This window comes from Acinonyx jubatus, chromosome A3 (assembly GCF_027475565.1).
Source record: "Acinonyx jubatus isolate Ajub_Pintada_27869175 chromosome A3, VMU_Ajub_asm_v1.0, whole genome shotgun sequence".
Lineage (NCBI taxonomy): Eukaryota > Metazoa > Chordata > Mammalia > Carnivora > Felidae > Acinonyx > Acinonyx jubatus.
Window position 1 is genome coordinate 15,816,818 of NC_069388.1, and position 15,677 is coordinate 15,832,494.

A 15,677-nucleotide genomic window follows, 5' to 3' on the forward strand; every position below is an offset into this window, starting at 1 on the left:
TAAGTACACTTGGGACATTCAGACACAGCACTTTCAATGAGTGACCTCTAGTCCTGCTTGTATCTGCATGGGAAGATCCAAATAGCTCCTATATGAGTGAACAAAAGGAGGTTGCTCAGGGACACGTATAACATGCCGTTTGAATACATTTTTCAGATATAAATAACATTATCCATTGTTTACGTAGCCACATGTAGTAGAAACATAAAAACATGCCTGGTAATGATAAACAGCAAAAGTTGACCGCGGTCACCTCCGAGAGGGGTGGCAGGGGGATGGGATTGGGGAGAGGTACAGGGGGGCTTCAACGCTAAGTATAATGTCTCACTTTTCATGAAAAAAAAAATGAATCCAGTGAAACAATGGTCATGCAGTAAGATTTCACAAAACTGAGTGATGGGTACATCGATGTTCACAATGCTGTTCTCTGTACTTCCCTGTGTGTTTGTAATATTTCCTACTTCACAAGAGAAAAGGAAAAGTATTATGAAAAATTAACTTTCTACACATCAGCAACAGACAATTCAAATGTAATTTTTGGAACTTTTTTTTTTTGATGTTTACTTATTTTTGAGAGAGAGAGAGAGAGAGAGACAGAGACAGAGTGTGAGCAGGGAAGGGGCAGAGAGAGAGGGAGACAGGATCTGAAGCAGGCTCCAGGCTCTGAGTTGTCAGCACAGAGCCCGATGCGGGGTTTGAACTCATGGACAGCGAGATCATGACCTGAGCTGACAGACGCTTAACCAACTGAGCTGCCCAGGTGCCCCTCGGATGTAATTTTTAAAAATCACACTATTTAAGATATCTGAAAAAACTATTATTTTTTTTAATCTAGGCATGTGTCTAAGCTATAGCATTTCTCTGCTTGGGGAGCAGAGAGAGCTTTACTGGATGTTAATGTTCAAGGGGCTCTGACGAACCACGTGGGCACAATGGAGGTGTCTGTTGAAGACACACTGTCATACGTTAAGGGCTCTGAGAAGTGTTCTGTACTGAAATGTGCACAGCTCTCTTCAATCCAGCGTTTTTCAGACATTTAACAGTAGAATCTTTCTTGTCTGAGTGGCCTTGGGAAGGTCGGCCCTAGTGACCTCCGCGGTCTGACATCCTAGTTTTGCCTGTGCCACTAACTTGCTGTAGACTTTTGGCCAAATCACCTTTCCTCCTGGAGCTTTGGCTTAAGATATTAAATAGGTGTTTGAAGATGAGACTCTTAAGATTTCTTACCTGTTTCCAGATCTAATGCCCCCTGTGGGAGCCCCGTGTTAGGATGACATTTCCACTTAATTTTAGCCCTCCTCTCTCTGTTAACAAATTTATTATTTTTTAAGCAGGTTCGTGGAAGGAGAATTATGAAAATGCACCAAGGCAAAATAAAAAATGATTAAAATTATCCCATATTGCCACTACGGGCCCTTTTTCAAAGGTATGATGAAAGCAAGCATTTATGGAGCACTTCTGTGCAAAAGCACTGTGCTAGGGTAGGTCTGTTCTTATCCTCATTTCACAGATGAGCAGACTGAGGGGCAGAGAGGTACTGTCACCTGTCTAAGGCATGTGGCTTCCATGGCTCTAACCCAAGTCTTCCTGACTCTGCAGCACAAGTTCTCAGCCACTACCAGACAAGGTCGCCCCATTGGAAGGGGGTCTTCATGACCTGCCAAGATTCCTTTTTCTTCCTGCTTCCTGAGTCCTTCAGGGTTCTCTCATCTCCCCAGGGGAGCTGTGGACATTATCTCTTCCAAAAACAAAGTCTGTGCCTTCACCATAGAAGGACCTGTGTCCCTCCCCCAAACCCAGTCTACCTTATCTCTGGAAAAACTATGACTTGCCCTAGAGAAGGGGGAAAAATAAACCCCTCCCCACCCCAGCTCCACCCCCAAAATCACTGGATTTGGGGTAAATTCAGCAGGCTGGAGACGGGAGAATGGATGTGTAATGAAGTTTCAAATTGACTATTGTTTTATGTGAATGTCTGATAAAGAAAACACAATGGCCGCCAGATGGGGGCTGGGAGGTGAGATTTCCCAGGTGGAGAATTCTAGAAGACAGGCCTGGAGTTCTGGAGCCAGGGTCCTCCAGACAGGCAGGCAACAAGGGTGGGGACACCAGAGATAAATGTAGGCAGGGGAGAAGAGCCAGCCAGGGACACCAGCCCAAGTGGTTTGGCTAGGACTGGTCTAGTCAGCATGGGACATGGAGGGCGGGATGAGTTAGCAGTGAACTCGGCCACTCCTATGGCATCCAAAGGGCTAGAACAACACTGTTCAACGGAAATACAATGGAAGCCACGTATGTAATTTTAAATGTTTCAATAGCCGCATTAAAAAATGGTACATCTATAAAACAGGAGATTGGGGGCACCTGGGTGGCGCAGTCGGTTAGGCGTCCGACTTCAGCCAGGTCACAATCTCGCGGTCCGGGAGTTCGAGCCCCGCGTCAGGCTCTGGGCTGATGGCTCGGAGCCTGGAGCCTGTTTCCGATTCTGTGTCTCCCTCTGTCTCTGCCCCTCCCCCGTTCATGCTCTGTCTCTCTCTGTCCCAAAAATAAATTAAAAAACGTTGAAAAAAAAAATTAAAAAAAAAAAAAAAACCAGGAGATTGTTCTCAGAAATAATGAGCTTTTCCTTGGTCTGAGCAATCGGGTATCAAACTCAATTGCCCTCAGTGATATATGGTATATAAGCATATTTCACACTTTGCTGTAGGAAAAACAGTGCAGCAAACAATGTTTTATGTTCACTAGTATAACTTCAGTGTGGGGACATTAAGGAATGGTGGGGACTGCAGCAAGTTAGAGAAAGCACACCCGGTTGAAATTGTTTCAGTGGACTTTTGCCTCGAGGCTATGGGAAATCAGTGTTGCCAGAGCTTCCCATTTTTTGAAAGGGGCAGGAAGTTGGGATTTCTAAAGGTTAGCAGTCAATTCAAATTGTATCAAAAAAATCCAAACTGGCTGGGCTGGATCTCAACCTCTGATCTCCCATGAAACCCTCCACCATGTTTTACAGAGAAGGAAACTGAGGTTCAAAGTGGTTAAATATTTTCCCAACTCCTAACAGGGAACTAACTGTCTCTTCCGGTCATTTCTACTACCTCTCCTAATAACCAGTGTTGACTTTTTTCACTATTCTTTTTGAGAATTTACTAGGTGCTGGGTTCTGTGCTGAACATATGATACCATGAAGGAGGTACTGTTTATGATGCCAGATTTAAAGTTTATTTTGAGGGAGGTGAGGAGGGACAGAAGGAGAAAGAGAATCCCAAGCAGGCTCCGTGCTGTCAGTGCAGAGCCTGACGTGGGGCTTGCACTCATGAAACCGCAAGATTGTGAGCTGAGCTGAAACCGAGAGTCAGACACTTAACTGACTGAGTCAACCAGATGCCCCATGATGCCAGACTTAGAGAGGGGAAACCAAGGTTCAGAAAAGTGGAATAAATTGCCTGACATCACGCTGTGGGGCTTGACCCTGCATCTATTTTGATTACAAGAGTCTAGATGCTCCCTCTGGCTATGCCTCTCTCACCCCTACAGCACAGGAAACTCAGAGAGCAAGGAGCCTGGGGATTTTCACGCGGGGCTCCTCCAAACGGCCTGGAGCGACAGTTCGGCCAGCTTCCTGCACCTCCACACTTACTGTAAGTGCCTCCATGGTATCCTTCCTGGGAATTGGCTTCCGGGTAAGATTTTGTTTGAAGAGACAATGCCACTGCCATTTTATTTGTTTGTTTAAATTTGGAAACCCTGGACCTGCCCTGGTCCCTTGGTTTACAGAGGAGGAAACTGAGACCCAGAGATGGCAAGTGCCTGAGGTCCCTCTGCAAGTCAGGGCCAGAGCAGACACCAGAATTGGGGCCTGGAGGCCCAGCCTGGGAAGCTGCCCGCTGGGTGTGCCAGGGCCTCCCTCCAGCTCCTCTGGGCTCTGCCCAGGGAAGGGCCAACTGTTCTCTGTCTCACCACAGACTCCGCCCTTCCTCATGCCTGTTTGGATAACTTTTCGACCTGTTCCTTCACAAGCTCTCCCCAAGGTGTGGCTGCCTCTGCTGCTTGTCCCAGGGAATCCTGGGGCCTTGGCCGTGTGGCGGCTCGGGCTTGGCCGGGCCCTTAGCAGACAGTTGTCAAACAGTGGCTGTCTGAGCAGAGGGAGGCCTGTTTACCCAGGGCAGAACCCAGGCAGAGGCTGCAGCTTCCTCCCCATCCCGCTGGCCCATCCAGCCCCTCAGCATACTAACTCAGCTGTCCCTGTCTGAATTTGCTCATTCTACAAATATTTATGGAGCACCTACTGTGTGCCAAGCACTGTTCTACATGCTGAGGATTTAACAAGCAACAAGACACCAGATTCCCTGCTCTCATGGAACTTACATTGTAGTAGAGGAGACAGATGATAAACAGATCAATGAATGCACAATTCCAGAGCTGTAGAAGATAACAGGATTGATAGTGATGGGTGGAGGTGGGGCAGTCTTAGATTTGGGTGGTTCAGGAAGGCTGCTCTAAATGGAAAACTTTTCAGCTAAGACCCAGACTATGAGAAGAAATCCATTATGGGAAGATCCAGGGAAAGGATGTTCCAGGCAGAGGGAACAGCAAGTACAAAGGCCCTGGGCAGGAATATGCTTGACCTTATTGAAGGACAGTTAAAAGGCCACCGTGGCTGAACTAGAGTGAGAAAAAGGGACAAAGACAGGAGAGACCAAAAGAGGGACAGCCAAGAATCAGACTGCATGGGGCCTCTTAGGTTAGGGAAAAGAACTTGGGAGACAGAAAGGTGCTGAAAGGGGTTCAGCAGGGATTTTAAACATGAACCTTTAACTCTGCTTTTCCCTTCTGGGGCTTTCTGCCCCAGGGCTCTTGTTTCCACATACACTTGAAGGTGTTTGAAATAGTGTTTAATTATTCTTTTTTCCATTTTAATTTTTTTTTTCAAAATTTTAATCAAAGCTGTATAGATGCACAGTTGAAAAAAATAAAATACTCTTACCAAGCTAATAATCAGTAATAGTACTTGTCCACCGACTCTTTCCTGAACCTGATTCCCACCATCCAGAGGCAGCTATTTTAGGTAGTTTTCCTCTATATTTCTACATATCTTGGTTATTCTACTACTTCTCAGTTTTTCAGTCTTAGATGTAATGTGTTAACTTGCTAATAGGAAAGATCCTATAGAACTATTTCCCAATTTGGAGATAAGCCTATATTCATCATTTTAATAACAACATGGCTATTATTCACAGCTGATGTCATCTGTATATGAACCAAGAGCTTTTCCTGCACGGTCTCAGTTAATCTTCACAATAACCCTGTAAGGTACGTGTTGGTCAACATAACAATACTTGCACTTTATATATGACATTGGTTGTACCTGCAGAGCTATCCTGAGAGGTAAGCAGAACTGGCATTATTAACCCATTTTTCACAAGAACACATGGAGCTCAAAGTGATACAGTTCTGCCCATTACAGTGGGGGTGCAGTGGTTAACATAAAAGTCATCTTCCAGCCAAGATGGAAGGAGCTGGGGTTCCTGTGTGAAGGACATCATATATTTGGGTGTGTTTGTTACACCAGCTAGCATCGCTCTTACTAACGCAAGGCCTGGATTTGAATCCTAGCTCTGCCTCTTTAAGTCTGTGTGGCTTGGGGTAAGTTACCTTTCTGAGCCTTTGTTACCTCTTCTGAGAAATGGGTATGATGGCAGTACCTACCTACCTCAATAGGCAGTTGTAAGAATTAAAGGAAGTGATTTTTACATATTGTTTAGAATGGTGCCTGGTCCATAGTAAGTCCTAAAGAAATTATCAAATAAATCAGAGGTAGAATATGAATGAGCCAAGACCCATATCTGGGGCCATGTCATGCAAGTTCAGTATCTGACCCCAAAGTCCTAGGCATTTGTATTTCTCTTTGCAATCTTTACCATATCTACCTGTTACCTGTACTGTATTTACCTGTAATTATTTACTTGATCTTTTTCTTTCTTTTGATGAGTATCTTAATTTTTAAAAGTGTATTTTATATTAATGCTTTAATATAAATGCTAGTTATAAACGCTAGTTATAAAATTTTATAACACACAGTAATATAAACTCAACAAGATTTTAAAATGTTTGTCCATGTACTACCTAAAATCAGCCCCTGTGCCCTGTGGGTACACCTAAGGAAAAGTACACTATTTTTAAGTCTATAAAGAACCTTTGGGAACATTCTGTCCAGTGGCATTTAAACCATTTTGACCATGACCCTCTATACAGGGTGGTAGTCAAAACAAGGACTCTGAAGCCTGACTACCTGGGTTGGAAACTCAGCATCGCCTCTTAATGCCTGTGTCACTTTCACTGAGTGACTGGACCTCTCTGTGCCTCCATTTCCTCATCTGTAAAATGGGAATGACATTAATAGCATCTACTTCACAGGGTCATTGTGAAGAGAAGGAGTTAATATGTGTAAAGCCCTAGGAAGTGCTTTATAAAAGTTTGTTATTATCACAACCTTACACACGCATCCATAAACATATATAAATGAAACAAAGTGTTCACACATGCAAAATTTACTCTTGCTACAGGAGATATAGTAGGATGTTTTCTATTATATTTTACTTCATTTTTTAAAATGTGGCCATCTTTGTGAAATTTCACTAATCTGTTTGTGATTAATAATTCATGTTCTTTTCTGTAGGAAACGCTATACTTCAAGGAAAATTTTTGTTTGTTTATGTAATCTCTACACCCAACATGGGGCTCAAATTCACAACCTTGAGATCAAGAGTCGCATGCACCCCTGAATGAGCTGGCTGGGTGCCCCTAAAAATACTTTTTAAAATAGTACATTTTTATTAAAAGAAAAGGCAAGAAATGAAAGTGAAAGAATGAGCTGATTATGTGAACAGCAAATGTGCTGAAATTATTTTGTCCAGCATAGTGAGGGGACATTAACGGACTTGGGATCCCTAACAGCTTGGACACGCTGATCTATAATTTCTAATGAAGGCTGTTGAATTAAACTCTAGGAATAATGTATCTGCTTAAAAAAAAAATATCTGCTTCAAAGTCTTTAAAAAAATTACATATTAAAGCAAGAGTCAGTAAACTAAAACCTCTTGGTCAAATCTGGCCCACTGCTTATTTTTGTAAATAAAGTTTTATTGGAACACAGCCACATTCATTCATTTACATGTTGCCTATGGCTACTTACATGCAGCCAGGGTCCTATAACAGCAGAGCTGAGTACTTGCCACAGTTCCTGACCTGTGAAGCCCCAAACATTTCCCATCTGGCCTTTTACAGAAAAAGTTGGCCGATTCCTGTATTAAAGTTCCAATTCAAAGCCCTGAAGCTTAAATTAAATCTTATTCTATTTCTATCTTGTTCCATTCTGTTCATAACTCTGGCAAACTTTAACAGTTATATTTCCCCCAACATTGTACTTTGAAAAATGTCAAACCCACTAAAGATTGAAAGAATAGTACAGTGAACACGAACATATCCTTCACTGAGATTCACCAATTGGTAGGTAGCATTCTGTCACATTTGCTTCATCACTATCTGTGTATCCGCGTATTTTTTATTGAAACATTTGATGTTAAAAATTGTATATTCACATTTGCGATATATATATGACTGTGTGTGTGTGTACATGCATGTGTGTGCATGTACGTGTGTGTGCACGTGTGTGTGTGTGTGTGTGTACATGACCCCAAGCCAGAGGTGGTCAGCTGTGTAGCAATAAATTCATGTTCCCCCTTCCATAGTTTATAGAGCTATTCCTGGAAAACAGCTGGCCTACTAGGGACCACACAACCCAGATTCCTCTGCGTTTGGCCAAAGTCATGTGGCTAATTCTGGCCAATGGAATGTGAGCAAAAATGGTAAATGTCATTCTGAGTCAGGGCCACTTCTGGAATCCCTGGATGACTATGTGACAGAGGCAAATAAACTTCTAACTTACGTTTTGGGTTTGTTACATCAGCTAGTGCTGCCCTGAATAATAAACCCAATAAGTTGCATGAGCCTTTAATGGGTCAGGATTGCAGCTTGAAACACACTGGTTCTCTGGCTTTCCAAAAATTTATGAACCATAAATTTTCCTTTCATCACATGTTTCATTCTAAGTCAAAATGGAGCTTCTCTGGTTGAACCAGAGGTTGTGGGTGGGGGAGGCTAGGAGCCTGGTTCATTTGAACACCCACATTGGCCTCAAAAGTGAACCCTGAGACATCCTTCTGGACTCCTAGGGCTCCAGTGAATAATGTATGATGACCCCTGAATAAGGAACATGCCTCCTTTTCTCAGAAGAGGAGGCAGAGACCCAACAGAAGGACTTGAGTGGGATCACAAAAAGCTGGCTGGGGCCAGAGCCATTTCCCACGTCTGTGGCAAGGACAGGTCTGTGCCCACCATTTCCACGCCTCCCATCTGCTCCCACAGGCCTATGTGCATGATCTGAGCCCCCAAGAGCATACCCCCATGACAGGCTCCAGAGGGTATCTGAAGGCTTGGAACTAAGCTTCGTTCTGACTCTCCACCCAGACAATTACATCCTGGAATGACCAGTTACATATCCCTCATTCATTTCAGTTTGTCTCACAGCAGCTAAAAGATGCCTAACACACAGTAAGCATTCCGTCCCTTTCACATAGTGGGTATATACTCTGCAGATATTATGATAATAATTAAAATGTATACAGCACTTTCTATGAGCCAGACACTCCCCACGTTCCACATATAAACCTCCTGTGATTCTCACAGCAACCCTAGTAGGTGGAGGGTCTGACTCTTGATTTCGGCTCAGGTCATGATCGCAGGGTCATGGGATCAAGTCCCACATCAAGCTCTGTCTGAGAGTGGATCCTGTTTGAGATTCTCTCTCTCTCTCTCTCTCTCTCTCCCCCTCTCTCTCTCTCTCTGTCTCCCCTGCCTCCCAACTCACGGTCTCTCTCTAAAAAGTAAAGTTAGTGGTGCCTGGGTGGCTCAGTCGGTTAAGCATCTCACTTCGGCTCAGGTCATGATTTCACGGTTTGTGAGTTCGAGCCCCGCACTGGGCTCTGTGCTGACAGCTCAGAGCCTGGAACCTGCCTCAGATTCTGTGTCTCCCTCTCTCTGCTCCTCCCCTGCTCACGCTCTCTCTCTGTCTCTCAATAATAAATACATAAATGTTAAAAAAATTTTTTTAAGTTAAAAAAATAAATACATAGATGTAAAAAAATAAAAGGAAGAAAGCACTTCAAGTAACCAGAGTCCAGCCTGTTACATAGGAAGGGCTTAAATGGGGACAGATTTCTTTCTTCTTCCCAGGCCCACCCTCATGCAAGAGGAGTATGAGTCAAAAAGAAAGGGAAGGCATAGTTCCTGCACGTAAGCATCTCAGAATCTTTCATGAAACAATCAGAGAAGTCCCAAAATACTTTCAGAGAAGAATGGACTGAGCTGCAGTCAAGTGTAAGTGAAATCTGTACAGATTAGGCCAGGCTCTAGGCCTTTGCATATGGTGTCCCCTCCCCTCTCTTCTCCTGGTTGATTCCTACTAAACCTCTGGGTTTTAGCTTAGATATCAGTCCACTCCTCCAGGGTCAGGAGGTCCCTGATCTCTTGCCCTCCTCCCAAGTTCCTTTGTGTCCCCATCATGCCCTGTCCATCCATATCCTGGCACTCTGTTTTCATTGTGGCTGGGCTGTCTTCCCCACCTGACTGGGTGCTCTCCAAGATCTGAAGCCACGTTTTATTCTCCTCCATTCCCCCAGTGCTTAACAGAATGCTTTGTTTTCCATAGGTCCTCCGTAGAGGTTTGTTGAAAAAGTGAATAAGTGAACAGTGACAGTGAATGCAGGAGCCTCCTGCGTAAAGACTGGACCCATATCCTCCCTTTATAAAATGGCACAAAATAAGACAATGGTTTTCTATGCTGGATCCCAAATCACATAAGGACTTAATAAAAAATTAAAGATTCTTGGAACTCATCCCAGGAGATCCTGATTCACCAGGTCTGGGGTGGGGCCCCAAAATAGGTCATTGATAAGGAGGTTTTCTATATGCAGTCAGGTTTGTGAACCAGTGAACCATAGAGGCTGAAATTAAATTGAGGTGAAATGGGAAAAGATGTGGAGAGGTGAGAAAAGGGAAAACGATGGGGGAGACTCTACATAGGGAAACAGCCATGCCTGACATCCGACACAGTCCTACAGTTGGCCAGCCTCTGGCATCCTACCCAACTTTGGGCCCATCAGCCCTTCAAGGAAATGAAGCATCTTCTAGTTTATGATACTTTTCTCCTTCCTTACCTCATCGAATCCTTACAACAACCAACTTTATTTGATAGAGGAAGAAATTCAGAATCAGATGGCGAAGCAAAGTGTCAACCACTTATACAGTTTTCAGTGGGAGTGCTATTTAACCAAACTGCCCCTGACAACAGCCTCTGATCTGGCCTGAGGCTCATGTCATTGGCCTAACTGATGTTTGTCGACCAGTGGCCAAAGCACCCAGTCTCCTTACTTGTTCTGTCCTCAGCACTTGCAGATTCTGCTAGCCCAGCCCAGCCCAGCCCAGCCCAGCCTATATCATCCATCCAAACACCAATCCATCTGTGCCTCCACCCACACACTCAGCTAACCAATTGCTTATTCATCCACTTAGCACATTCATCTACATATCTCTTCACCGTCCTATCCATCTACTTACCCATTTATCCATCATCCACCATACCCACCCATCCACTCACCCACCCAGACATCCATTCATTCATCCATCCATTTTCTGATTCATTCATTCATTCATTCATTCATTCAATAAACCTCCCTCAAAGTCAATATAGGTCCAGGTCCTAGAGTATCCTAGAATAAAACAACAAAGATCATACAAATACAGACCTTGCCCTCAAGGAGATTTGAAATGCTTACAAAAATGACAAACTACCAAAGGACCAAGACAGATAATTAAGGGAAGCTAAGGGGAACTTGTGAAAAGAAAAAGCATAGGAAAGGGTAAGAAAAGAATGAAGCCAGAAGTCTGGGTAGCATACAGATAAGCACACAATAGCATCTTATCCTCATAATTGCTAAGGGCAGCTCCAGATTTGCCTCTGAGCTAGACCCTGGCACCCAAAGCAAATAACCACAGCAGAAAAGTCACAGGGATATTCAGTTGTGGCAGACATCATGCAGAAGCTATCCCTGCTTCCTTATACCACAGTAGTGTTATATGTGTCCAGGGCACATCGAGAAACATCGGGAGACATATTTGGTTGGCACAGCTGATGGGGGAAGAATGCTCCTGGCATCTGATGAGTCAAAGTCTGGAAAGCTGCTAAATATCCTACAACGCACAGGACAGCCGCCACAATAAAGAATCATCTGAGCCAAAATGTCAATAGTGCTGAAGCTGAGAGACCCTCTTATGAGAGAACCCCGATTTTGTTTGGAACAGCATCGTGCTAGACCTCAAGAAAACAGTATCGTTGGTTGAAGCCAGTCTTGGCTTTCCCATTTCTTTCCACTAGACCCTTGAATTCCCAGCTTTCCTTGAACCAGGGAAGTCTGCTGGGAGGTTTCTGGGGAAATTTTGCTTTTTGATCAAAGAAACAAGTACTTCAAGGAATATCCCCTCCAGCTTCAGGTGCTTGAGGCAGACGTGATGCCCCGCACCATGCCAGCCACGTTGGGTCTGCACGGTGAGCATGGAGAGAGACAGGAAGGTAGAGCATGGGTCTGGCTGACATTGTTGACCGTTGTCATACGGTTGTTTCTTAAAACCTCCCTCAGTTCATGCATCCAACAGATGCTTACTGAGCATTTATTCTGTGCCAGTTGCTGTGTGAGACGTGCAAGGCTCGCAGAGTTTATAGTCGAGTGGGGGATACAGAGGCCACAACGCACACCAGTGCTGTCTGATCAGAGTCATGATGAGAGCTACAAACCAGAAGCCAGTGTGCCATGAGTGTGTTGCAAGTCCAGGGGAAGGTCAAGTTCACCCAGCATCACCCCACCAAAGATCAGCTCCCTAAAGACTGTCCTCCTGGGGTTCAAAGATGTGAGACGGCAGCTGACATTTACTGCATGGTTGCCTTGTGTCAGGCACGACGCTGAGCACTTGTGTATTAACTCACGTGTGTTAACTCACGTTATCCTCTCCACAGCCTTGCCTGCCACTGCCCCTCCTGAGGCTCTGCTGTGGACCTCATCCCTTCCCCTACAGCTTACCTCTGCAGTTGCAGCCTTTGGTGGGGGGTTAGTATTATCCTGATTACAGAGCCTAGGAAAAGGGGTTCTCCTCAAAACACTCATTTCTTTTTTCAGAAGGTGCATTTTCCCTAGAGCTTCCTAGTTCATTCAACATGTGGGGCTCAGAGAGGGATAGGCCACACAGCTTTAAAAAATAAAGGAGGGGGCAGATCCAGGATGCTAACCCAGATTTACTTTATCTCGAAAGCAAGGTCTTTTAGCCACCATCACACACACACACACACACACACACACACAAATGCCCAGCTGTCCCAGGACAGCAATGTTCTTTTGTTGATGCTTGCTACAAATCTGGCCATAGGAGCTCTCCTTTCTCTGCCCAGCCCAGATCTGTAGCTTAGTCAAGAGAGTCACAAATGGACTGAAGTCAGATGATTTTTTTTTTTTTTTAAAAACAATCCTGAGCTCTAGTTTTCTCTTCTATCCTTGGAGATAACAATATTATTATCTGGAACAGCTGTTGTAGGAATTAAAGTAATAGGCATAGAACGTCCATCCATCCAACCATCTATCCATCCAACCATCCAACAAATGTGTGTTGAACACTTGCTTTGTGGTGAGCACTGCGTACAGGTCGGGATGAAGGGGCATGAGGCCACCCTACAAAGTACATAGACCTGGAATACAGTGAGAAGCTGTCAGGTTATATTATTATAGTACCCCCCTGGGAGAAATGTGGGGGGCCTTCTGTTCATCCCTAGCCTTGGCTTGTGGCCTGGGGCCCTCCTTCCACAGCAGCTGACTATCTGGTCCCTATGCAAGACACAGTCTTGTTCTGGCTACAGGGTCAACCAAGTCTTATAATTGTGTTTCAACCTTGGATGGAGCACCTAAGACATGCCTAGCCCTTCAACTGTGCTATCTCCTCTCACTGCACCACCCTCTGTGAGATAGGTCTATTTTCCAGGTGAGGAAATAGATTCAGAGAGGGGAAGTAACTTGCCCAAGGTCATACAGCTGGTATAGGGATGGATCCCCAGGCTATTTTGGGTTCCTTAGCCTCTGCTCCTTCCACTATAGCACAAACTTCTGTTTGGTGGTGGGTCGAAGAAAGATCCCAGTGGACCAGTCAGGAGACCAGTCCTTGATTCCTTGAGGCCATCTGTCCTCAGCTAATGACAATATTAAACAATATTTGTTGAGTCCTTATCATGTGCCTGGTGCCTAGGGCTTACACCCTTGGTCTCCTTTAGTCCTCTGTGAGGGCCTGTAAGACATCCTATCTCCACTTCAAAGAGAAGGCAACTGAGGCACAGAAATGTTGAATAATTTGTCTAAAGTCACAGAACTAGAGCCTGGATTCCAGAGGCCAAACACTATGTGTGTTTGTGTGATTTAAATCTCTTAACAAAACGCACCTAATTTTTAAAAATCCAAAATGTGCAAGAAAAGGTTAAAAAAAAATTTATTGAACCTCCCTCCTCAGAAACACAACTCTGTTACCAGTCTCTTCCTGTCTGTCTACTGGCTTTCTATGCAAATACAAACGTGTGTGTACATATACATGCGAATATCCGTTCTGTTATCAGAAATGTAAAATGCTACACACAGTGCTTCAGTTTGTTTTTTTCACTCAGTGTAACCTGGAGGTCCTTCCCTATCTGCAAACAGATCTACATTTTTGCTCCTTCAACAATGGGCTAGCATTCCTTGCTAAAGATGCATCACGCTGTGTTTACCCATCCTCTACGTTTGCTGCGTTACCTCCAGTATGGAGTCACCCCAGCCACAGAGCCCAAGCTTTCACCTTTCAGTGACACGTTCTTCCCTGGCCTTGCACCTAAGTTTCATACATCTAGCAAGAGACCATTCTTTTCCAACGCCCCACGCCCCACGCTGTGTTGCTCGACTTGGCTTCCCTTTGGTGAATTATCCAGAGCTCATCAGAGCGGCCTGCCCCGCCCTCCCCCGGGGTCCCATCCCGCCTAGACCCTGAGCCAGCTCTGTGCTAGGCCCAGCAAGGCTCCGGTCGGCTTCCACTCGTCCCTGGCAAATGGGTTGGTATTTCCAGCCCCGCCCTCTGTGGAATTTTGGAAAGACCCTTGGGACACGTGCCCAGGAAAGCAGTCTCTCTTGGCCGAGGCGAAAGGAGCAAGCCCCTGCGGGGGGGGGGGGGGGGGGGGGGGGGGCTCCTACGGCCCCTCCCAGCCCTTCCCAGACCAAATCTGCCATGCCTCTGGGACGTTAGTGAAGCAAGCCACATGCATCCCCTGAGGTTCCTGCCATTCTGGAGGAGGCCCTAGAGAGTCGTTGTGTTCCTCGGAAACACATAATGGGGCGTCCCATGGCCTCCCAAACTTGACCATGGTCCTGCCCTGTCCAGTCCTCCCCCCACCCGACCCTTGGTCCCACTCACCATAGGGACTCTCCACTGGAGCCCCGAGGGGCGCGTTCACACTGACCATGGCCGAGCCCACCCAGCCAGAGACGCGGGGGCATGGAGGAGCCGGGCCCCACACACAGCGGCAGCAGGGCCACCGGGAGCCAGTCCACCAGGAAGGCAGTGAGTACAGCCAGCTGCCACCGCCTGGTTATCTTATTGATTCTTCTAATCACCCAAGGTGGGTGGATATGTTAAAGAGTAACCAGTCACTTAGGGAACCTGCGGCTGAGGACTGTCACTGTTACCATGGCAATGGCAACCTGGCCAGATCCGAGGTCCACTTGGGCACCAGTCCTGCTCTCTGGGGTTGGGGGGCACCTGGAGCCAGATGTAGGGGACATCAGCCCCTCACCCCAACTTGAGGTAAGGGACTGGCCAGGAGGCGATGAGGAGGTGAGAGTCCAACCTGGGTTGGGTTTTATGGCTCCTCATAATGGGTGTGGCATTGTGGCAGGAGGGAGGGGTAGCAGAGAAAAGGAGGGGAGTGGAGGACTGTATTATTGAGCACCTACTGGATGCTGGGAGTAGCACACAGGTATTGCCACATTTAAATTAAGCCTCTGTGAGGAAACTTGAGCCACAGAGAGACGTGGCCTGCCTGTAATCTCACAGCTGGTGACAGAGGAGTTGGGTCAGCATTATAAACCACAGTCTCCCCTTCATCGAATATATATTTACTGAGCACCCACTGTATACCAGGTCCTGTGCTAGACTCCAGGGATACAGAAACAAGCAAAGCAGGCATCAGCCCTGCACCCATGGAACTTGTGGACGACTGGGGGAGATGGGCATTCATCAGACGATAGTAAAGATTATTCAAAGATATTATGACACAGACCTGATTACAAACCGGTGAGTGTGTTGAGGGACGGAGAAAGACAAACCAAATGTCAGACTCTGCCCACCCCCTCTCCTGGTCCACTGGTCTCCTTCTTACTCAAAAGGCAACTACTGCTGAAATCTGCATTCTGTTCTCTGACGGCAGAACCCTCCTGCATCTCAGCTCTCTTGCATGCACACCTGCTCCCTGGCTTCTTTTGGAGCAGTCCCTTTTCTTTTGT

The 15,677-nt window shown here is 45.8% G+C and overlaps 1 protein-coding gene across 1 annotated transcript in view; it reads right to left on the minus strand.

The window, feature by feature from the left end:
* The window catches only part of HNF4A (hepatocyte nuclear factor 4 alpha), a 58,906-nt gene extending 44,165 nt beyond the window's left edge, over positions 1-14,741 (minus strand). The window contains exon 1 of the mRNA XM_053199918.1: positions 14,590-14,741. Coding sequence (XP_053055893.1) covers positions 14,590-14,638 — 49 coding nt within the window. The 5' untranslated portion in view covers positions 14,639-14,741. The remainder of the gene's footprint in view (positions 1-14,589) is intronic.
* Between the last annotated feature and the right edge of the window lie 936 nt (positions 14,742-15,677).